This window comes from Gobius niger (assembly GCF_951799975.1).
Source record: "Gobius niger genome assembly, chromosome: 1".
NCBI classification, from domain to species: domain Eukaryota; kingdom Metazoa; phylum Chordata; class Actinopteri; order Gobiiformes; family Gobiidae; genus Gobius; species Gobius niger.
In genome coordinates, this window is record NC_136852.1 from 38,091,133 (window position 1) to 38,116,634 (window position 25,502).

The window sequence follows — 25,502 nt, forward strand, 5'->3', positions numbered from 1 at the left end:
GGTTTTTGACAGCAAAGGCAGGTTTATACATTTTAGTTTGCAACGGTGCAGAAATATCTTTAACATTTGTATTCACTTCAGAACTCAGTTTGTCCACCTCAGACTGTGTAGGCAGGTCTAACTTTAGGTTAAAGATTTAACAATTGATTAGTAGCCTATATAAAGATGAGATGATGATATATATTATTCATGTTTGTCATATTATTGTCTTCTTTGATTGAAAACATTTTTTTTAAACGTGGCAGTACCGATGCTGAGATAGAAATCAGATTTCTACATCGGTCTAAGATCCGGCTCTTTCTCAGGAGCCGATCCGAAAGAACCGAATCTCTCCTCTGTTAGAGGCGCATGCGCAGTGCTCTGAGCAGAACCTCTGATTTCACTGTTTTCTGCACGCTGTGCGCATGCGCAGTGCCTCTCGGAGCATCTCTGACAAAGGCAGCGTGTGCGCGCCGCTCGTGCCCGCGCTGGGATTAAACGGTTTTTACCGGAGCGTCGTTATTTCCTTTGTCTCACGGTAACGTCAGGCACGTGACGCACGCTCCGGGCGCGCGGGCTGACGTGCTGCCGGTGTGTGCGCGTGCGTGCGTGCGGCTCGTGCGTCTGGAGGAGCGGCCCCGGAGCAGACGGTACCACCGACAGGACCACCGGGACCGGGAGGAGACATGAGCTCCAACTGGGGCACGGAGCTGTGGGTACGTGAGTGCGCGTGAGAGGGCGGACGGGCCTCGTGCTTCCTCCGTGTGCCGCCATGGCAACGGCGCGTGTCACAGACAGAACCGCGACACAGCGGTCCGGGCTTGGCCTGTTATCCCGGGTACCCGAGGAGGACCGCACCTGCTGCGGGCCGGGCGCGTGCGTGCGTGCGTGCGCCGCGCAGGACTGTCCCTCAGTGGGACGTGTCTCTGAGTCTGACCCTCCTGCAGTGTCAGTGTCGGACATCTGCAGGCTGGGAGCCTATTGTACATGTTTAGGGTTCAGTGATCTGATGCTCTGACAGGCCTGTGGAGTTGATTTGTTCATCATAGCACTGACATGTGGAAGATGTCTGTGAATGAACTTCATCACAGAGAATCATGCGGAAATCAGGAATAACTAATACATTACAGAGAAATAACTAATACATTACAGAGAAATAACTAATACATTACAGAGAAGAAACAGAGAAATAAGTGTCTGCTGTTAATAGTGTAGATGTGTCTTTAATCCTGCTCAGGTCTGTGGCTACGACAGAAGTCGAGGCAAATGTATCAATAACCAATACCAACAGCTACTATCATGATAATATCAGATTATTATGGTATGTAACAGACGGAAGTTCATCTGGAATTCTTTCCGTCTGCAGGAGGGAGCTCAGGGGTATGCGGATTGTGTCACTGTCACTTATCTGATGCGTAAGATCAGACGACTGGTATTAATCTGAGAAGCCAATGATCAGGTGTTTACAAGCGATTCTGAACCGCGGGGCCACCTGTGTCCGGTCATTGTCGGACTTAGGTCAGAGTGTGTAATGATGTCATGTCACCAGTATCGCCTCAACTTCCTCTCCTGCCCCTGCCCTCTGCCCCTGCCCTCTGCCCCTGCCCTCTGCCCCTGCCCTCTGCCCTCTGCCCCCTGTCCTGCAGGACCAGTTCGAGAGTCTGGAGAAGCACACCTCGTGGGGCATCGACTTCTTAGAGAAATACACCAAGTTCCTAAAGGAGCGAGCGGAGATCGAGCAGAGCTACTCCAAACAGATGCGGTATTTACACAACACTACTTCTACTTCACAGTACTTATACCACTACAGTACTTCACTTGACCCGGTGGCTCAGAGAGTAAAGCGGGTCGTCTTGTGATCAGAGGATCCTGCAGGTGCACACTGTTGTTGTGTCCTTGGGCAAGACACTTCACCCGCCTTGCCTCCAGTGTCTGCATACACTGGTGTGTGAATGAGCGTGTGAGTGGGTGACTGGTTCCCTGATGTCACTCATTGTCACTTTTTCCATTGCATTTTGTGAAGCTTGTGTCGTGTGAAAAGCCCTAATAAATAAGATCACCATCTCTTGATCTCTTTCAGGAATCTGTCCAAGAAATACCAGCCCAAACGCAGCCGCGAGGATGAGACCAGGTCAGAGCTGAACACACTCTCCTCCCTTTAACACACTCTCCTCTGATCACACTCTCCTCTAACACACTCTCCTCTGAACACACTCTCCTCCCTTTAACACACTCTCCTCTGATCACACTCTCCTCTAACACACTCTCCTCTGAACACACTCTCCTCCCTTTAACACACTCTCCTCTGATCACACTCTCCTCTGATCACACTCTCCTCTGATCACACTCTGCTGAACACACTCTCCTCTGAACACACTCTCCTCTGAACACACTCTCCTCTGAACACACTCTCCTCTGAACACACTCTCCTCTGATCACACTCTCCTCTGAACACACTCTCCTCTGATCACACTCTCCTCTGAACACACTCTCCTCTGAACACACTCTCCTCTGAACACACTCTCCTCTGATCACACTCTCCTCTGAACACACTCTGCTGTACACACTCTCCTCTGAACACACTCTCCTCTGAACACACTCTCCTCTAACACACTCTCCTCTGAACACACTCTCCTCTAACACACTCTCCTCTGATCACACTCTCCTCTGAACACACTCTCCTCTGATCACACTCTCCTCTGAACACACTCTCCTCTGATCACACTCTCCTCTGATCACACTCTCCTCTGAACACACTCTCCTCTGAACACACTCTCCTCTGATCACACTCTCCTCTGAACACACTCTCCTCTAACACACTCTCCTCTGATCACACTCTCCTCTGAACACACTCTCCTCTGATCACACTCTCCTCTGAACACACTCTCCTCTGATCACACTCTCCTCTGATCACACTCTCCTCTGAACACACTCTCCTCTGAACACACTCTCCTCTGAACACACTCTCCTCTGAACACACTCTCCTCTGATCACACTCTCCTCTGAACACACTCTCCTCTGATCACACTCTCCTCTGAACACACTCTCCTCTGAACACACTCTCCTCTAACACACTCTCCTCTGATCACACTCTCCTCTGAACACACTCTCCTCTGATCACACTCTCCTCTGAACACACTCTCCTCTGAACACACTCTCCTCTGAACACACTCTCCTCCTGAACACACTCTCCTCTGAACACACTCTCCTCTGAACACACTCTCCTCTGAACACACTCTCCTCTGAACACACTCTCCTCTGAACACACTCTCCTCTGAACACACTCTCCTCTGATCACACTCTCCTCTGATCACACTCTCCTCCCTTTAACACACTCTCCTCTAACACACTCTCCTCTGAACACACTCTCCTCCTGAACACACTCTCCTCCTGAACACACTCTCCTCTGAACACACTCTCCTCTGAACACACTCTCCTCTGAACACACTCTCCTCTGAACACACTCTCCTCTAACACACTCTCCTCTGAACACACTCTCCTCTGATCACACTCTCCTCTGATCACACTCTCCTCTGAACACACTCTCCTCTGAACACACTCTCCTCCTGAACACACTCTCCTCTGAACACACTCTCCTCTGATCACACTCTCCTCTGAACACACTCTCCTCTGATCACACTCTCCTCTGAACACACTCTCCTCTGATCACACTCTCCTCTGAACACACTCTCCTCTGAACACACTCTCCTCTGAACACACTCTCCTCTGATCACACTCTCCTCTGATCACACTCTCCTCCGATCACACTCTCCTCTGAACACACTCTCCTCTGAACACACTCTCCTCTGATCACACTCTCCTGATCACACTCTCCTCTGAACACACTCTCCTCTGAACACACTCTCCTGATCACACTCTCCTCTGAACACACTCTCCTGATCACACTCTCCTCTGAACACACTCTCCTGATCACACTCTCCTCTGAACACACTCTCCTCTGAACACACTCTCCTGATCACACTCTCTTCTGAACACACTCTCCTCTGAACACACTCTCCTCTGAACACACTCTCCTCTGAACACACTCTCCTCTGAACACACTCTCCTCTGATCACACTCTCCTCTGAACACACTCTCCTCTGATCACACTCTCTTCTGAACACACTCTCCTCTGATCACACTCTCTTCTGAACACACTCTCCTCTGATCACACTCTCCTCTGATCACACTCTCTTCTGAACACACTCTCCTCTGATCACACTCTCCTCTGAACACACTCTCCTCTGATCACACTCTCCTCTGAACACACTCTCCTCTGATCACACTCTCCTCTGATCACACTCTCCTCTGAACACACTCTCCTCTGAACACACTCTCCTCTGATCACACTCTCCTCTGAACACACTCTCCTCTGATCACACTCTCCTCTAACACACTCTCCTCTGAACACACTCTCCTCTGATCACACTCTCCTGATCACACTCTCCTCTGATCACACTCTCCTGATCACACTCTCCTCTAACACACTCTCCTCTGATCACACTCTCTTCTGAACACACTCTCCTCTGATCACACTCTCCTCTGATCACACTCTCTTCTGAACACACTCTCCTCTGATCACACTCTCCTCTGAACACACTCTCCTCTGATCACACTCTCCTCTGAACACACTCTCCTCTGATCACACTCTCCTCTAACACACTCTCCTCTGAACACACTCTCCTCTAACACACTCTCCTCTGATCACACTCTCCTGATCACACTCTCCTCTGATCACACTCTCCTGATCACACTCTCCTCTAACACACTCTCCTCTGATCACACTCTCCTGATCACACTCTCCTCTAACACACTCTCCTCTAACACACTCTCCTCTGATCACACTCTCCTCTAACACACTCTCCTCTGATCACACTCTCCTCTAACACACTCTCCTCTGATCACACTCTCCTGATCACACTCTCCTCTGATCACACTCTCCTGATCACACTCTCCTCTAACACACTCTCCTCTGAACACACTCTCCTCTGATCACACTCTCCTCTAACACACTCTCCTCTGAACACACTCTCCTCTGATCACACTCTCCTCTGAACACACTCTCCTCTGATCACACTCTCCTCTGAACACACTCTCCTCTGATCACACTCTCCTCTAACACACTCTCCTCTAACACACTCTCCTCTGATCACACTCTCCTCTGAACACACTCTCCTCTGATCACACTCTCCTCTGAACACACTCTCCTCTGATCACACTCTCCTCTAACACACTCTCCTCTGAACACACTCTCCTCTGAACACACTCTCCTCTGATCACACTCTCCTCTAACACACTCTCCTCTGATCACACTCTCCTCTAACACACTCTCCTCTGAACACACTCTCCTCTGATCACACTCTCCTCTAACACACTCTCCTCTGATCACACTCTCCTGATCACACTCTCCTCTGATCACACTCTCCTGATCACACTCTCCTCTGAACACACTCTCCTCTGAACACACTCTCCTCTGATCACACTCTCCTCTGAACACACTCTCCTCTGATCACACTCTCCTCTGAACACACTCTCCTCTGAACACACTCTCCTCTGATCACACTCTCCTCTGAACACACTCTCCTCTGATCACACTCTCCTGATCACACTCTCCTCTGAACACACTCTCCTCTGAACACACTCTCCTGATCACACTCTCCTCTGAACACACTCTCCTCTGATCACACTCTCCTGATCACACTCTCCTCTGAACACACTCTCTCCTGAACACACTCTCCTCTGAACACACTCTCCTCTGATCACACTCTCCTCTGAACACACTCTCCTCTGAACACACTCTCCTCTGAACACACTCTCCTCTGAACACACTCTCCTCTGAACACACTCTCCTCTGAACACACTCTCCTCTGAACACACTCTCCTCTGAACACACTCTCCTCTGAACACACTCTCTCCTGAACACACTCTCCTCTGATCACACTCTCCTGATCACACTCTCCTCTGAACACACTCTCTCCTGAACACACTCTCCTCTGAACACACTCTCCTCTGAACACACTCTCTCCTGAACACACTCTCCTCTGATCACACTCTCCTGATCACACTCTCCTCTGAACACACTCTCTCCTGAACACACTCTCTCCTGAACACACTCTCCTCTGAACACACTCTCCTCTGAACACACTCTCCTCTGAACACACTCTCCTCTGAACACACTCTCCTCTGAACACACTCTCCTCTGATCACACTCTCCTGATCACACTCTCCTCTGATCACACTCTCCTCTAACACACTCTCCTCTGAACACACTCTCCTCTGAACACACTCTCCTCTGATCACACTCTCCTCTGAACACACTCTCCTCTGAACACACTCTCCTCTGAACACACTCTCCTCTGAACACACTCTCCTCTGATCACACTCTCCTGATCACACTCTCCTCTGATCACACTCTCCTCTAACACACTCTCCTCTGAACACACTCTCCTCTGAACACACTCTCCTCTGAACACACTCTCCTCTGAACACACTCTCCTCTGATCACACTCTCCTCTGATCACACTCTCCTCTGATCACACTCTCCTCTGAACACACTCTCCTCTGATCACACTCTCCTCTGAACACACTCTCCTCTGATCACACTCTCCTCTAACACACTCTCCTCTAACACACTCTCCTCTGATCACACTCTCCTCTGAACACACTCTCCTCTGATCACACTCTCCTCTGAACACACTCTCCTCTGATCACACTCTCCTCTGAACACACTCTCCTCTGAACACACTCTCCTCTGAACACACTCTCCTCTGATCACACTCTCCTCTGATCACACTCTCCTCTGATCACACTCTCCTCCTGAACACACTCTCCTCTGATCACACTCTCCTCTGATCACACTCTCCTCCTGAACACACTCTCCTCTGAACACACTCTCCTCTGAACACACTCTCCTCTGATCACACTCTCCTCTGATCACACTCTCCTCTGATCACGCTCTCCTCTAACACACTCTCCTCTGAACACACTCGTCACTGCCTGTTTTGAAATTAAATCCATCATCAATGACCCGACACTGCCCCCCTTAGGTACTCCTGGAGCGTGGCGTTCTGCTCCACGCTGCGGCAGCTGGAGGTCATGGCCTCGCAGCGGGAGGAGCTTTCTGAGAACCTGAGCGAGAACATGCAGGAGCTCGGCCGCTACACGTCCGACCTGAAGAGCGAGCGCAAGGGGGTGAGTCTCCTCCCCCATCACATCTCCCACCACCTCCTCCACCACCTCCTCCACGACTTCCACCATCACCTCCTCCTCACCTCCATCACCTCCTGTAAAAAACACCTCCATCACCTCCAGCACCTCCTCCACCACCTCCTCCACGACTTCCACCATCACCTCCATCACCTCCTCCTCACCTACATCACCTCCTCCACGACTTCCACCATCACCTACATCACCTCCTCCTCACCTACATCACCTCCTCCACGACTTCCACCATCACCTCCATCACCTCCTCATCACCTCCATCACCTCCTCCTCACCTACATCACCTCCTCCATCACCTCCTCCATCACCTCCATTTCCTCCTCCATCACCTCCCCATCACCTCCTCCAAAAAACACCTCCATATCAACTCCATCACCTCCAATACCACCCCATCACCTCCATTACTTCCTCCATCACCTCCCCATCACCTCCATCACTTCCTCCATAACCTCCCCATCACCTCCCCATCACCTCCTCCAAAAAACACCTCCATATCAACTCCATCACCTTCAATACCACCTCATCACCTCCATCACTTCCTCCGTCACCTCCTCTATCATCTCCATCACTTCCTCCACCACCTCCATATCAACACCATCACCTCCTCCATCACCTCCATTGCTTCCTCCATCACCTCCAATACCACCCCATCACCTCCATCACCTCCAATACCACCCCATCATCTCCATCACCTCCTCCGTCACCTCCATATCAACTCCATCACCTCCTCCATCACCTCCATTGCTTCCTCCATCACCTCCAATACCACCCCATCACCTCCATCACCTCCATCACCTCCATCACCTCCATATCAACTCCATCACCTCCTCCATCACCTCCTCCATCACCTCATCACCTCCTCCATCACCTCCTCCGTCACCTCCATATCAACTCCATCACCTCCTCCATCACCTCCATCACTTCCTCCATCATCTCCATCACTTCCTCCATCATCTCCAATACCTCCTCTGTCACCTCCATATCAACTCCATCACCTCCTCTATCACCTCCAATACCACCCCATCACCTCCATCACCTCCTCCATCACCTCCATCACCTCCTCCATCACCTCCATCACCTCCTCCATCACCTCCTCCGTCACCTCCATATCAACTCCGTCACCTCCTCCATCACCTCCATATCAACTCCATCACCTCCATTGCTTCCTCCGTCACCTCCTCCGTCGCCTCCATATCAACTCCATCTCCTCCTCCATCACCTCCATTGCTTCCTCCATCACCTCCTCCATCACCTCCTCCATATCACCTCCATAAGGGGCTGGGACCAAAACAAATACCACCTGCACTCCTCAATAAGACATGTGTGTCTAGTTTTGTCTTCGTTTTAATGCCAGAGTAAAAACAGACCAAACTTTCTAAAAGCAATGAAAATGTGACAATGAAGGAAAAACGTGACAAAAACCAATGAAACAGAAACGGATCAACTATGGGAGCAGTACTGTGTGTTTATGGTACTGTTCCTGTACTGTAGTAGTGCGTTTGTCTCGCGTGTATTCTTAGCACCCGTTAATCACCCGTTGTACATGTTTTGCTGCAGCACTTTCAGGACGGGCGGCGGGCGCAGCAGCACATCGAGAGCTCCTGGAAGCAGCTGGAGTCGGTCAGAAACACTCCTTCCGCTTTGACATGATTTCAAACCAGAAGCTTTCTCTGAGTGACATTTGTGTTTCTCTGTGTGTGTGTGTTTGTTTGTGTGTGTGTGTTTCTCTGTGTGTGTGTGTGTGTGCTCAGAGTAAACGGCGTTTCGAGCGCGACTGTAAAGAGGCGGAGCGAGCGCAGCACACGTCGGACCGACTGGAGCTGGACGGCAACGACGGGGAGAAGGTCGGTGCCGTCACAAACCGCGGCTTCTTCTCGTCACAGCGTGTGTTTCAGGTTCTGTCGTGGCATCTGCTTTAACGCTTTCTGTTTCTTCTTTCTGCAGCGCTGCTCCATCAAGGTAAGACCTGCTCCGACTGAGGGACTTCACTTAAGCTCCATCACCTCCCCATCACCTCCTCCAAAAAACACCTTCATTACTTCCTCCATCTCCTCCATCACCTCCTCCATCACCTCCTCCAAAAAACACCTTCATTACTTCCTCCATCACCTCCATCACTTCCTCCATCACCTCCTCCATCACCTCTATCACCTCCTCATCACTTCCTCCATCTCCTCCATCACTTCCTCCATCACTTCCTCCATCACTTCCTCCGTCACCTCCATATCAACCTCCAATACCACCCCATCACCTCCATCGCACTTCAGTTTAGTTTCCTTTCCTCTGGTGTAGACCTGGTTTATCCCTGGTTTAGTGCTGGTTTAGTGCTGGTTTATCCCTGGTTTAGTGCTGGTTTATCCCTGGTTTAGTGCTGGTTTAGTGCTGGTTTATCCCTGGTTTAGTGCTGGTTTATCCCTGGTTTAGTGCTGGTTTAGTGCTGGTTTATCCCTGGTTTAGTGCTGGTTTAGTGCTGGTTTAGTGCTGGTTTATCCCTGGTTTAGTGCTGGTTTAGTGCTGGTTTATCCCTGGTTTAGTGCTGGTTTAGTGCTGGTTTAGTGCTGGTTTATCCCTGGTTTAGTGCTGGTTTAGTGCTGGTTTAGTGCTGGTTTATCCCTGGTTTATCCCTGGTTTAGTGCTGGTTTAGTGCTGGTTTAGTGCTGGTTTATCCCTGGTTTAGTGCTGGTTTAGTGCTGGTTTAGTGCTGGTTTAGTGCTGGTTTAGTGCTGGTTTAGTGCTGGTTTAGTGCTGGTTTATCCCTGGTTTAGTGCTGGTTTATCCCTGGTTTAGTGCTGGTTTAGTGCTGGTTTATCCCTGGTTTAGTGCTGGTTTATCCCTGGTTTAGTGCTGGTTTAGTGCTGGTTTAGTGCTGGTTTATCCCTGGTTTAGTGCTGGTTTAGTGCTGGTTTATCCCTGGTTTAGTGCTGGTTTATCCCTGGTTTAGTGCTGGTTTAGTGCTGGTTTAGTGCTGGTTTATCCCTGGTTTAGTGCTGGTTTATCCCTGGTTTAGTGCTGGTTTAGTGCTGGTTTATCCCTGGTTTAGTGCTGGTTTATCCCTGGTTTAGTGCTGGTTTATCCCTGGTTTAGTGCTGGTTTAGTGCTGGTTTATCCCTGGTTTAGTGCTGGTTTATCCCTGGTTTAGTGCTGGTTTAGTGCTGGTTTAGTGCTGGTTTAGTGCTGGTTTAGTGCTGGTTTAGTGCTGGTTTAGTGCTGGTTTAGTGCTGGTTTAGTGCTGGTTTAGTGCTGGTTTATCCCTGGTTTATTGCTGGTTTATCCCTGGTTTAGTGCTGGTTTAGTGCTGGTTTATCCCTGGTTTAGTGCTGGTTTAGTGCTGGTTTATCCCTGGTTTAGTGCTGGTTTATCCCTGGTTTAGTGCTGGTTTAGTGCTGGTTTAGTGCTGGTTTATCCCTGGTTTAGTGCTGGTTTAGTGCTGGTTTATCCCTGGTTTAGTGCTGGTTTATCCCTGGTTTAGTGCTGGTTTATCCCTGGTTTAGTGCTGGTTTATCCCTGGTTTAGTGCTGGTTTAGTGCTGGTTTATCCCTGGTTTAGTGCTGGTTTATCCCTGGTTTAGTGCTGGTTTAGTGCTGGTTTAGTGCTGGTTTATCCCTGGTTTAGTGCTGGTTTAGTGCTGGTTTATCCCTGGTTTAGTGCTGGTTTAGTGCTGGTTTAGTGCTGGTTTAGTGCTGGTTTAGTGCTGGTTTATCCCTGGTTTAGTGCTGGTTTAGTGCTGGTTTATCCCTGGTTTAGTGCTGGTTTATCCCTGGTTTAGTGCTGGTTTATCCCTGGTTTAGTGCTGGTTTAGTGCTGGTTTAGTGCTGGTTTATCCCTGGTTTAGTGCTGGTTTAGTGCTGGTTTAGTGCTGGTTTATCCCTGGTTTATTGCTGGTTTATCCCTGGTTTAGTGCTGGTTTAGTGCTGGTTTATCCCTGGTTTAGTGCTGGTTTATCCCTGGTTTAGTGCTGGTTTAGTGCTGGTTTATCCCTGGTTTAGTGCTGGTTTATCCCTGGTTTAGTGCTGGTTTAGTGCTGGTTTATCCCTGGTTTAGTGCTGGTTTATCCCTGGTTTAGTGCTGGTTTAGTGCTGGTTTATCCCTGGTTTAGTGCTGGTTTAGTGCTGGTTTATCCCTGGTTTAGTGCTGGTTTAGTGCTGGTTTAGTGCTGGTTTAGTGCTGGTTTATCCCTGGTTTAGTGCTGGTTTAGTGCTGGTTTAGTGCTGGTTTAGTCCCGGTTTAGTCCTGGGTAATAAGATAAGATCATATCATACAGTTACCTGTTGGATTAGGCCTGTTTTAATCTTAATTAGTAAATGAGGTGCCGCTAAAACAAGTCACCCGTCAAGATTCTGTCGGTTTTGTCATTAATCATAAATTAGGACATTGTCATAAAACTTGCTGATGGAATATTCTTCAGTTCTTTAGCGACGTAATATTGCTTAAAGCAGCTCTTTTCTACGAGAACCGGATCCGTTTTGGCTCAGCTCGATGGAACACCGCTTTGCCCCTCTGTCTCAGGCTCGTCAGAACGCTCAGCAGAAGCAGCAGAATGCAGAGGAGTCGCGGAAAGAATATGAAACCAGTCTGCACCAGTTCAACCAGGACCAGCACCAGCACTACAGGACTCTGGTGCCCGTCATCTACCAGGTACTCCCCCGCCGGGTACTCCCCCTGTCCCAGACCATCCCTCAAATTCCCCCCAATTAGGGCTGGGTACTGTTACATTTTTTTTAGAAACCAGAAAACAGAAAGATAATGTGTGGAAAATCTGCTAATTTACAATATCGGGTTCATTTGCAATGTCAAGAAATGTGTGAAAAATGGGGAATAGTTTGGGGGAAAATTTTGGAGAAATAGAGAAAATATTAATGATTTAAAAAAAATAAGCAAAAATGAGGAAAACAATTTCGGAAAAAGAGTAAAAATTGGGGGGAAAATATGAAAAGAATATGGGGCAAATTGGCAAAAGAAATATTTATTTGAGCTGAAACAACTTCCTTTAGTGCTGTCCCTGGACCAACACCATATACTACAGATACTTTCGATACTTTAGTTTTTTTGTACCTAAGTCCAATACCACACTAGTATCATTTAATGTTACCCAGCCCTACCCCCAATATTCATTGATTAAACTTGATTGACCTAATTTTACCCAATTTAGGATTCAGCGAGTCTTCAAACGCACATATTTCAGTAGTCAAATATTGACATATTTCATGCCTTGAAAGTCATGTTGGCATTAAAAGTACCACCTTAAGTTGGTTCAGATCGTATCTTGAAAATCTTTGCCGGCCACCTTAGTCCTTATGCTTCTAGAGTTGTCCCACTCAGCTGTGGCGTGCTGCAGGGCTCCATTTTGGCCCCCTTATTGTTTTAAATATATATACTACCCCTGGGGTAAATTTTTCGAAAATATATATTTACCTTTCACTGCTTTGCAGACAACCTGCAGACGTGTCTGCCTTTGAAGCCAGGCACAGACAATGTTCAAGTTTGAATGTTTACAGGAAGTGAAGGGGACTGGGATGGACTGGACTCTAAAACTGAAATTGTGTTAGAAACTTGTGTGGTATCACTATTCTGTTCCCTTTGAGTATCTATTGACACGAGTCTGTGAGGAATCTTGGGGTTGTTTTGGACAGTTCTTTAAAATTTGACAGACAAATAAGTTCAGTCGTCAAATGTTGCTTTTTTCAGCTGCATTTGCTCAGTAAAGTCAAGCCCTATTTGCCTCATGCCAGCCTGGAGAGTGTCATTCATGCTTTTATTTGTGTCGCTTAGATTATTGCGACTCTTTTTATTCTGGGCTTAATCAAACTTCCATCCGTCGCCTGAGGTTAGTTCAAAATGCTGTCGCGCATTTGCTCACGGGCACGAGGAAACGTGAGCGCATAAGTCCTGTGTTGGCCTCTCTGCACTGGCTTCCAGTCAGCTACAGGTTTAGATTTAAGATACTGTTGATGGTGTTGAAATGTCTGAATGGATTTTCTCCACCTGACATTTTAGAGCTTCTGTCGATTCGTTATCCAGGTCAAACCTTGTGATCATCCAATGACTCTGGAGGTGCCGAGCTTAAAACCAGAGAGCGGGCTTTTGCCACCGTGGCTCCGAGACTCTGGAACTGCCTTCCCTTAGTGCTAAGGTGGTACAGTAGTGCAGTGCTTGACATTTGTGCTTCACAGCTCGAAAGTCCGGGTTCGATTCCCACCTGGACGGGGCCTTTATGTGTGGAGTTTGCATGTTCTCCCTCTGGGTACTCCAGATTCCTCTACCACTAAAAACATGTGCAATAGGTGAATCTTCCAGCCAGGTGATTCTGACCATCAGCCTGGCTGCACATCTGGAGATGGGTCCCGGGAGCAGGACCCACCGTCACCCACTGCTCCTTACGGGTCGTCCCAGGGGCGTTGAAGGATGAGTCCAATACAGAGGATGAATTTCATTGTACAGTTGTTATATAATGACAAATAAAACACCTCATCCTTATCCTTTAAATGGCCCAGTCTAATCATGTTTTTAAGTCTTTGTTAAAAACATATCTTTTTGCATTGGCCTTAAACACAAACTGAGCAGGTCTTATGTATTATTATTATTCTTTTAACAAAAAAGATATATATATTTTTTAACCAGGACTTAATCATTTTAAACAAACAGCTAGATTATGAGCTAAAGAGATTTGAGACATTCACTGGAGAATAAAACAGATTCACTGCTGAGCTCTTCCCAGAAGATGGTGAAAAACTGTTGCGGAGCGGAGGGAGGAAGAGGAAGGAGGTGGAGCTGACCAGTGCAGGACACCACGCTCTGAAACAGGGACAAAGTCAGGAGGCGCTGCACCGTTTCAGAGGATCAAGGGAGCACTAAAGGCAGCCAGCCAGGTTTCCTCCGGGTGCTACGGTTTCCCCTATACCGCCAAAACATGCTGGTCAGCTGGTCAACACCTGAACACAATTTTGTTGTACAGTTGTACAATGACAAATAAAGCACTTACTTACTTACTTTTAAATGTGCTTTATAAATACAGTTGACACTGACATTAACATGAGCATTAGCAGCAGTAGATCAGACATGGATATTTTGCTCTCATAATCTAGAAACTACAAATATGTTAATGGTAGGGCATCTGGGTGGTTTGTTGCAGAGGATCCAGGAGATGGAGGAGCGGCGGATCGACCGAGTGTCGGAAACGATGAGGAGCTGTGCTGAAGCCGAGAGGAAACTCCTGCCGCAGACGTCACGCTGCATCGAGGGACTGCTCCAGGCGGCGGCGAGCATCCAGCCGCGTCAGGTCAGAGGCATTCAAGAGGCATTCAATGTTTAAATAAATGTTTCTTTTATCCTTCATAGCATTTGTCAAAGAGGAGTTGTGGGGTTTCTGTAGCTGAAGGCCTTCTGTGCACTGACCTGGTGTGTCTGTAGGACACTCGGGAGGTGGTGGAGGTCTACAAGTCGGGCTTTGATCCTCCTGGAGATGTGGAGTTTGAGGACTACAGCGCCAGCATGAAGCGGAGTGTGTCAGAGTCTAGTTACCTCGACAACCGCGGTGAGGGGCGGAGACACAGCAGGAAGCTCTGGCCTTTCATCCGCAAGAACAAGGTAAGAGTCTGTTAATGTTTGTGTCCTGTGTCCCCCTCGGCCCTAACTCCTCATTACTGTATACTACTGCACTGTCGACGACTATGTAGGGCACGGAATTATACAGGGACTAGTGTGGAGTGTGGACATTCGGCCACGAGACCTTTCTAAAAATAAAAATGGCAAAAAATATCGTTGGTGCATTGGTTGACCTTTAATAGTTCTATTTCTATATATTTCTATGATTAAAACCTTGACTATAATTATTTATTTATTTCAGGGCTAACATATTAATGAACATTACTGTTAATATGCCAGAATTAGCCACAAGGCCATTTAATCTGTAGTCCCAGGAGAGGTGTTACAGTCTAAAAACCTACAATCAGGAACAATAAAATTAGACATTACAACATTTGCACCATCATTTACATGCGTATACAATAGAAAAAAACAGATATGCGATTTTTTGTTTTTCATAAGTGAGTTGGTACATTAACAAAAAGTCATGAGAGTGAAACGTCATACATACTGTATATCAATCAGCTTAACCCTGACCCTGCCCTACCTTAAAGGGACTATCTGGAGTTTAAAAATTTTATTAAGTATTTTCCTCCCCCTACATGTTCCAACAATGTCCTAATGTGTAGAATGAGCTCAGACCTGTTCACCACAACTGCCTCTAAAATCCTGCACTGTCACTAAAAACGGTGTAACTTCGGGTCCGAAGTCCCGTCATGCACGGGCTTAATATAGAAGGTGCAGCTACACATATAACCTGAGGTGGCAGTAGTGAGCATAAAATGGCTAACTTGCGTCTAGCCCCTTTAAGAATAGTGGGCTGGTGCCTAATCTATCTACATCTATGTTCCCCACCTCTATTGACGGGAAAACATAGGTACTGGGAAACATAGGGCTGACCCCCATTCAGACAGTGGCCTCGACACTGGGAACGAGACCAGCAGGGGGCAGTCTATGTGTGCTCAGTGCTCACATGCCTGATTGTTAATGTGCCATTGTTTCAAATGTATCTTAAATGTGTAGTATGTGTTTATATTTCTGATGGCAGTCAGTTCGAGATTTCAGTCGTTAGACGCTTGAACAGTGAATGAATGTCCAAAACGACAAACTGTGTCATTTCGTGTGTTTACAGCTGCTAGCGCTACTGTTGTTTATGTTTACAGCTGCTAACGCTACTGTCGTTTATGTTTACAGCTGCTAACGCTACTGTCGTTTATGTTTACAGCTGCTAACGCTGCTGTCGTTTATGTTAACAGCTGCTAACGCTGCTGTCGTTTAGGTTTACAGCTGTCATTTATGTAAACAGCTGCTAACACTGCTATTGTTTATGTTTACAGCTGCTAACGCTGCTGTCGTTTAGGTTTACAGCTGTCATTTATGTAAACAGCTGCTAACACTGCTATTGTTTATGTTTACAGCTGTCAACCCTGCTGTCGTTTATGTTTACAGCTGCTAACGCTGCTGTCGTTTATGTTTACAGCTGCTAACGCTGCTGTCGTTTATGTAAACAGCTGCTAACGCTGCTGTCGTTTATGTTTACAGCTGCTAACGCTGCTGTCGTTTATGTTTACAGCTGCTAACGCTGCTGTCGTTTATGTTAACAGCTGCAAACGCCGCTGTCGTTTATGTTTACAGCTGCCAACACTGCTATTGTTTATGTTTACAGCTGCTAGCGCTGCCCTCGTTTATGTTTACAGCTGCTAACGCTGCTGTCGTTTATGTAAACAGCTGCCAACCCTGCTGTGGTTTATGTTTACAGCTATCAACTCTGCTGTCGTTTATGTTTACAGCTGCTAACGCTGCTGCTGTTTATGTTTACAGCTGCTAACCCTGCTGTCGTTTATGTAAACAGCTGCTAACCCTGCTGTCGTTTATGTAAACAGCTATCAACTCTGCTGTCGTTTATGTTTGCAGCTGCTAACGCTGCTGCTGTTTATGTTTACAGCTGCTAACCCTGCTGTCGTTTATGTTTACAGCTGCTAACGCTGCTGTCGTTTATGTTTACAGCTGCTAACGCTGCTGTCGTTTATGTTTACAGCTGCTAACGCTGCTGTCGTTTATGTTTACAGCTGCTAACGCTGCTGTCGTTTATGTTTACAGCTGCTAACGCTGCTGTCGTTTATGTTTACAGCTGCTAACGCTGCTGTCGTTTATGTTTACAGCTGCTAACGCTGCTGTCGTTTATGTAAACAGCTGCTAACGCTGCTGTCGTTTATGTTTACAGCTGCTAACGCTGCTGTCGTTTATGTTTACAGCTGCTAACGCTGCTGTCGTTTATGTAAACAGCTGCTAACGCTGCTGTCGTTTATGTTTACAGCTGCTAACGGTGCTGTCGTTTATGTTTACAGCTGCTAACGCTGCTGTGGTTTATGTTTACAGCTGCTAACGCTGCTGTGGTTTATGTTTACAGCTGCTAACGCTGCTGTGGTTTATGTTTACAGCTGCTCACGCTGCTGTCGTTTATGTTAACAGCTGCTCACCCTGCTGTTTTTTATGTTTAGCTGTTGTTCATGTGTACAGCTGCTAACGCTGCTGTCATTTATGTTAACAGCTGCTAACGCTGCTGCTGTTTATGTTTGCAGCTGCTAACGTTGCTGTCGTCGCCGCGGCAGCCGCCCCCTCCTCCTCCCACCTCACCCTCACCCGGGGGCGTGGCATCCAGCCCTCAGTCTCCACCCACATCCTCCAGAGAGCCAATCACAGCGCGCCTCAACGACCTCATGACCTCGGGCTCTCGGACCAGGAAGCAGTGTCTGCGCAGCATCAAGAGAGGGGTGAGTTTGGTCTTATATCTGTGGACAGGGTTATGCCAGGATAGGAGCTAACAGGCTAAGCCAGCAGGCTAACGTATCAAGCTGGCAGACTAACAGTCCAAGAGCTAACAGGCTCACATAGAGAAATAAAAAGGAAATGGCGTTACATCAAAACATATGCGGACAGTTGGCAGTCAGCTGGTCCGGGAAAAATGTCAAAATTCTATGAATGGTTGATGTGTTTCTTCTACAACCGTTAGCATTAGCTTCCAAATTATAACCGATCCAGATGTTTTCAGCTCTTGTCCATTTAAATGATGTCAAAGCCTCATTGGAAATTGTTATTGCATGAACAGACCTTTGGAGATGTGACTTGGCATATAAAAGTGTCCTCTGAGCTAAATGCTAACTCATATTCAGTTCAGTTAGTGCTTTTGTGGGTCCGATACACATCCAGTGGCCACTAAACCTCTTCTTATAATATGTTAATGTTGGGGAAAGCACAGAAATTATACATACAGTGGGGAAAAAAAGTATTTGGTCAGTTTCACATAGACATTCTATTGGATTTTGGCCAAATACTTTTTTCCCCCACTGTATGTCATAAACGGACGTGTCATACCTCGGCATACTTTACGGACTGGAAGCATTCATTTGTATGGCAAGAGAACAGGCTCAGAGCTAACTGCGTTTCTGTCATTTCTATGGATACAGCCACAGACATGTTTGTATCAGGCTAAGAGCTAACAGGCTAATAACGCGGTGTCTCCTCTGTCTTCTCCGCTCCGGTCGCTGCAGCTATCCCTCAAACTGGTCAGCCCTTTTACGTTTTACTTATTATTTTATCCCATTTCTGTAAAATGGGGAATATAACTGAATGTAAATATGTTTTTTCTCAGAGCTCGAGTCCAGCCGACTGCAGCCACCTCCCTCCGGAACAACGGCGCAAAAAACTCCAGCATCGCCTTGAGAACATCAGCCACGAGATCCAGCGGGAGAAGGAGCAGAGGTCAGTACCAGAACCAAACTAAACTAGCCAAGGTCTGAACCAGGACTTAACTAAACTAACCCTAAACCGGGACTGTATACTTTAGTGTTTAAATTGTTCTGTTTGCTTCAACACAAAGAAGATAAATCTCATGGTAGGTGATGCCTCAAGAGAACAAAGTCTGATGCGCAATTTACAAAATATTCACTTCACATCGACACACAATACTTTCCTTTCATAACTTAAAGGGGCTGGATGCAAGTTTGCCATTTTATACTCACTACTGCCACCTCAGGTCATACGTGTAACTGCATCTTCTATATTAACCGCGTGCATGACGGCAGTTTGGACCCGAAGTAAGTAAGTTTTGAGAGACAGTGCAGGATTTTAGAGGCAGTTGTGGTGGAGGAAAATACATACATTTAAAAATTTTAAACCCAGTATAGTCCCTTTAAGTCTCAGACCCTGTCCACACGAAGTCAAGCTCAGGACTAAACGCAAAAATATTTGAGCAATCGAGCATATTATCCACACGAACCAAGTGTTTTGGGGGTCTGTAAACAAACATTTTCCAAACTAGGTCCCAGAGCGGAAAGATCTCGAAACGCTTCCGGTGTTACACCCTCTCCGCGACTTTCCCTAAAATGGTGACACTGTTATCCGCAATACACTGATCTTAGAATGAGAATCTTAGAAACAGGTATCCCAGTTATAAGATTGTAGAGTAATTTTTACCAGCTCAAAGGGATCATTACATTTTTGTCCGTCGAGCCGGGTACAAGGGGGCGGGGGGGCTCTATGTATCGATCTTATATCTGTTGTGCATTGATTACATTCTTTAGAGACGCACTGCTGAAGATGCGGGAGCTGTACGAGCGCAGTCCTCACATGGGAGACCCGTCCAACGTGGAGCCCCGACTGCAGGAGGTCCATCTGAGCCTGCAGCGGCTGGAGGACGAGCTACACAACAACCAGGTAACGACGGCAACCTGCTAACAATGAATGTAGTCTCTTTCTAACTGGCTCAGACCAGTTTTAGACCCAGGGAACTGTCCAAACAAATGAATGAATTGTGAGGCCTGTCCATTTCACCCCTGTTAAAAAATTGCTTCAAAGTGAGTTTTGACATTAGTTATGAAGCCTGAGTGATAAGTGTTCAGAAAAATCAAAAGTGCTACTGCTGTCTGGTCGTGTGAAATGATGAAAAACAAAGTCTGAAGTCTGTTGGCAACTCTTTTCTACAAGAAACCTCTGAGGTTTGCACATGAGCAGTACTTTCAGCTTAGACCTGTTTCACCTCTGGTCCTGGAGTTTCAGGTCTGGTCCTGGAGTTTCAGATCTGGTTCTGCTGTTTCAGGTCTGGTTCTGCTGTTTCAGGTCTAATTCTGCTGTTTCAGGTCTGGTTCTGCTGTTTCACTCTGATTCTACTGTTTCAGGTCTGGTTTTGCTTTTTCAGGTCTGGCTGTCAGAGACGGAGAGCAGACTGTCGTCCACACGGCGTCAGAGCTGTGGCCTCACGTCAGAGTCGTCCAAACTCCAGGAGAACAAGAGGAGCCCAGCCAGTCGTGAGAGGTAGGTCTGCCTGACTATAACAGTGAGAGGTAGGTCTGCCTGACTATAACAGTGAGAGGTAGGTCTGCCTGACTATAACAGTGAGAGGGAGGTCTGCCTGACTATAACAGTGAGAGGGAGGTCTGCCTGACTATAACAGTAAGAGGGAGGTCTGCCTTACTATAACAGTAAGAGGGAGGTCTGCCTTACTATAACAGTAAGAGGGAGGTCTGCCTTACTATAACAGTAAGAGGGAGGTCTGCCTTACTACAACAGTAAGAGGGAGGTCTGCCTTACTATAACAGTAAGAGGGAGGTCTGCCTTACTATAACAGTAAGAGGGAGGTCTCCCTTACTATAACAGTAAGAGGGAGGTCTCCCTGACTATAACAGTAAGAGGGAGGTCTGCCTTACTATAACAGTAAGAGGGAGGTCTGCCTTACTATAACAGTAAGATCGAGGTCTCCCTGACTATAACAGTAAGAGGGAGGTCTGCCTTACTATAACAGTAAGAGGGAGGTCTGCCTTACTATAACAGTAAGAGGGAGGTCTGCCTTACTATAACAGTAAGAGGGAGGTCTGCCTGACTATAACAGTAAGAGGGAGGTCTGCCTTACTATAACAGTAAGAGGGAGGTCTGCCTTACTATAACAGTAAGAGGGAGGTCTGCCTTACTATAACAGTAAGAGGGAGGTCTGCCTGACTATAACAGTAAGAGGGAGGTCTGCCTTACTATAACAGTAAGAGGGAGGTCTGCCTTACTATAACAGTAAGAGGGAGGTCTGCCTTACTATAACAGTAAGAGGGAGGTCTGCCTGACTATAACAGTAAGAGGGAGGTCTGTCTGACTATAACAGTAAGAGGGAGGTCTGCCTTACTATAACAGTAAGAGGGAGGTCTGCCTGACTATAACAGTAAGAGGGAGGTCTGCCTTACTATAACAGTAAGAGGGAGGTCTGCCTTACTATAACAGTAAGAGGGAGGTCTGCCTTACTACAACAGTAAGAGGGAGGTCTGCCTTACTATAACAGTAAGAGGGAGGTCTGCCTTACTATAACAGTAAGAGGGAGGTCTCCCTTACTATAACAGTAAGAGGGAGGTCTCCCTGACTATAACAGTAAGAGGGAGGTCTGCCTTACTATAACAGTAAGAGGGAGGTCTGCCTTACTATAACAGTAAGATCGAGGTCTCCCTGACTATAACAGTAAGAGGGAGGTCTGCCTTACTATAACAGTAAGAGGGAGGTCTGCCTTACTCTAACAGTAAGAGGGAGGTCTCCCTGACTATAACAGTAAGAGGGAGGTCTGCCTTACTATAACAGTAAGAGGGAGGTCTGCCTTACTATAACAGTAAGAGGGAGGTCTCCCTTACTATAACAGTAAGAGGGAGGTCTGCCTTACTATAACAGTAAGAGGGAGGTCTGCCTTACTATAACAGTAAGAGGGAGGTCTGCCTTACTATAACAGTAAGAGGGAGGTCTGCCTTACTATAACAGTAAGAGGGAGGTCTGCCTTACTATAACAGTAAGAGGGAGGTCTGCCTTACTATAACAGTAAGAGGGAGGTCTGCCTTACTATAACAGTAAGAGGGAGGTCTGCCTGACTATAACAGTAAGAGGGAGGTCTGCCTTACTATAACAGTAAGAGGGAGGTCTGCCTTACTATAACAGTAAGAGGGAGGTCTGCCTTACTATAACAGTAAGAGGGAGGTCTGCCTTACTATAACAGTAAGAGGGAGGTCTGTCTGACTATAACAGTAAGAGGGAGGTCTGCCTTACTATAACAGTAAGAGGGAGTTCTGTCTGACTATAACAGTAAGAGGGAGGTCTGCCTTACTATAACAGTAAGAGGGAGGTCTGCCTTACTATAACAGTAAGAGGGAGGTCTGCCTGACTATAACAGTAAGAGGGAGGTCTGCCTGACTAGAACAGTAAGAGGGAAGTCTGCCTTACTATAACAGTAAGTGGGAGGTCTGCCTGACTAGAACAGTGATAGGTAGGTCTTTCTGACTATAGAGAACAACATTCCTGCTCACAATCGCATGAATTTATATCCATTGACAAATTGAACATACAGTAGCTTGAGTTTAAAAGCGTGACACTGGCTAATTGGCTATATATTATCTATCGATGGATATTTTCCAAGAAAGAAAACTCAAAATACTTGAGAATATGAGTGGCAAAGTGCTTTTCTAACTTTTCAGTTTAGCAAGTTTTAGATAAATCATCCATTTAAAATAGTTTTATGTCCATGGGTTAGCACAGCGCTGATTAGCCTGTGTCGTACTGTTTAACCCTTAATATTTAAATTTAAAGTCAAAGCATAAAATGAATGGGATTTTTACTAGCGGCACACACTAAATGACCGGAAGTGCACAAGACTGTTGAGCATTATAACCACGTAGGTCTCATGATTGGCTGTTTTAAACTCTCTCCCCTATGATAGGCCTGTTTAAACATAGAAATGAAATAAAGTAAGCGCCGTTTCCTCCTAGTGTCTCCGGGGTCAGCCCTATGTTCTCTGGTACCATGTTCCCCCGTCAATAGAAGTGGGGGAACATTGATGTATTAAGATTAGGCACCAGCCCACAATCCTTAAGGTTAGTGGCTAGGGCTGGGTCAGGCTTAAGCTGATTGATATATGTGTGACTTGTGATTGATTGGCTTACCAACTCAGCTACAAAAACAATTACGATTGGTTGATTTACCAACTCATCTATGAAAAAAAAATCGCACCTGGGGAACATAGGATCCGGGGACATAGGTACTATGGTACAAGTCTGCTCGTCCAGGACTTTTCAGAGTCTGTTACCTTACACAATGTATTATTCCTATTCACCTTATTTCGCCCCGCCCACTTTTGCCTTGTCTCTGCACTTCCGTTGTATTGTCACTTCCAGTAGAGCGCGAAGCCCGTTCATTTAAACGGAGAACGAGGGAAAATGTTTGCCGCTAAAATCTGATGTTTAGTCGATTCATTTGTGTAAAATGTCCAATGTTCATTTGCACCAACACCGTTTCTCTGCGCTGCCTAAATACGGCTTTGTTTTCTTGTTACTGATTTTATCTGGACTTCTCCAGTCCTGTTTTAACTGAAATGGGGCGGGCACAATTCATGGCACCACCCACGCAAACTTCCGGAATAAGGTGAATAGAGCTCAACAGTCCAACCAACTTCCGGTCACGTGTCTGGTCCTAACGTAAAATATCCCATTTTTTTTTAGCATCGTTTTTGCAAAACACAATGTGTTTTCTTATAGCTGTTAGCATTAGCCTGCACAATATATTTTTTATAGCTGTTAGAATTAGACTGCACAATGTGTTTTCCTATAGCTGTTAGCATTAGCTTGCACAGTGTGTTTTCCTATAGCTGTTAGCATTAGCCTGCACAATGTATTTTCTCATAGCTGTTAGCGTTAACCTGCTCAATGTATTTGTCCTGTTAGCCTGGTCAATTTATTATCATAAGCCTGCTTAATTTACTTTTTCCTATTGCCGTTAGCATTAGCCTCAAACATTGCAGATTCAGAGGAATCTAGATGTGTTCAGCTGTTGTCCACATTTGACAATGATGTCAAAAAAATTGTGTTGCAAAAAATCATCAATGATTGTACAGACCTTTTGAGATGTGACTTTTAGTATTTAGTGTCGTCTGAGCTAAATGCTATATCATATTCGCTTCAGTTTGTGCCTTTCATGCGTCGGATATACATCCAGTGTCCACTAAACCTCCTTGGTGATGGAGGAACCGCAGAAATGATAGCAAGTCATTTCCATAATTTCTATGTGTTTGACCCACTCTTTCATATGATTGGCCGTTTTAAACCCTTTCTCCTCTGATTGGCTCAGCCCTGATGGCAGTTACACGGAGGACCAGCAGGGGGAGCTACAGTTTAAGTCTAGAAGCTCAGAGTTCGACGACGACTTTGACGATGAGCCTCTGCCGAGCATCGGGACCTGCAAGACTCTCTACGCCTTCACAGGTACTACCACACTACTACTACTACTCCCAGTATGTGAGTACTGACCACAGGCTCCTCCGCGGCAGGTCAGACCGAGGGAACGCTGTCGATGCGTGAGGGGGAACTACTTTCTGTGGTGGAGGAGGACAAAGGCGACGGCTGGACCCGAGTGCGCCGGAGCCTGGAGGAGGAGGGATACGTGCCCACGTCCTACATCAAGGTGTTCCTGGACTCCGCCTCCTCAGGTAACTGCTCCTGGACGTCACCCCCTCAGGTATAATGAGAAGCCCCCAGTATTAAACGGACCAACATCCAGGGAATTTTGTGGACGTTTTTGGAAACTACAAGTTTATAGTTTATCGATTACTACTCTCTGTCAGTTGTCATTATTGGGGAACAGCTCCACCTGGTGGCCGTGTATCATGCCCTTTTTGACATCTTTAATTTGTAAATATTCAGCGTGATTACACATGTTCAGCATTAGGCCTAATTTATGATTCGGCGAGTCTCAAACACACATTAACGTCAGCGCTAGCAGCACTGATTAACTGCTGAATTAACTATGGATGTTCTACTCACACAATTTCGATAACGCCAGACGTAAATTAGAAGATTAGCACACATTGATCTCTCTGTGCTTTCCGTGCTTTCCAGGTTTCGTTCAGAGCCGTTTGGTGTGAAGAAGACTCCGCCCACTGCCTGTCTGGACCAATTGGAGGGCAGATACCAGCCGCAGAGGGAGAAGTGTCGACCAATCAGAGCCTTCGTTTGTCTGTATCAACCAATTGCTGCCTGGCCCCACCCCTCGTGAGCCCGCCTCCTGAGCGTCACTGTCCGGTTTTTATTTGACTCTGACCACTTCCTGTAAAGTTTCAAAATAAAAACCTCTGACTCCGGGTTCTGTGTGCTTGTTTCGTCAGTGCATGGGTGAAACAGGAAAGTGATAGTCTGTAAGTTTAAGGCAAGGCAAGGCAACTTTATTTATACCGCGCATTTCGTACACAAGGCAACTCAATGCGCCTTACAAAAGAAAATATGCGAAATTACAATCAAGTGATGCCCAGACTTCCCGATCCACACACACCTCCTCCAGCTGTTCTGGGGGGACCCCGAGGCGACACCAGGCCAGCTCGGAGACATAGTCCCACCAGCCTGTCCTGGGCCTTCCACGAGGCCTTGTCCCACTAGGACATGCCTGGAACACCTCCCGCGGGAGGCGACCAGGAGGCATCCGGAACAGATACCCGAGCCACCTCAGCTGCTCCTTTCGACGTGAAGGAGCAGCGACTCTACTCCGAGCTCCTCCCGGGTAACTGAGCTCCTCACCCGATCTCGAAGGGTGCGCCCAGCCACCCTGCGAAGGAAACTCATTTCGGCCGCTTGTATTCGCGATCTTGTCCTTTCGGTCGTGACCCAAATCTCATGACCATAGGTGAGGGTGGGAACGTAGATCGATCGGTAAATCGAGAG

The 25,502-nt window shown here is 47.0% G+C and overlaps 1 protein-coding gene across 1 annotated transcript; it reads left to right on the plus strand.

Annotated features, from left to right (window-relative positions):
* The first annotated feature begins 413 nt into the window (after window positions 1–413).
* On the plus strand, window positions 414–24,928 carry fnbp1a (formin binding protein 1a). Its single transcript, XM_079567771.1, has 18 exons — window positions 414–695; window positions 1,626–1,741; window positions 2,060–2,110; window positions 7,026–7,170; window positions 8,758–8,820; window positions 8,952–9,044; window positions 9,145–9,159; window positions 11,707–11,835; window positions 14,330–14,476; window positions 14,608–14,784; window positions 17,364–17,555; window positions 18,333–18,347; window positions 18,434–18,543; window positions 19,365–19,497; window positions 19,979–20,094; window positions 23,920–24,053; window positions 24,119–24,277; window positions 24,687–24,928. Exons 1-18 carry the CDS (start codon window positions 666–668, stop codon window positions 24,710–24,712), a joined length of 1,851 nt encoding a protein of 616 aa, XP_079423897.1. The 5' UTR covers window positions 414–665; the 3' UTR covers window positions 24,713–24,928.
* Window positions 24,929–25,502: the final 574 nt, after the last annotated feature.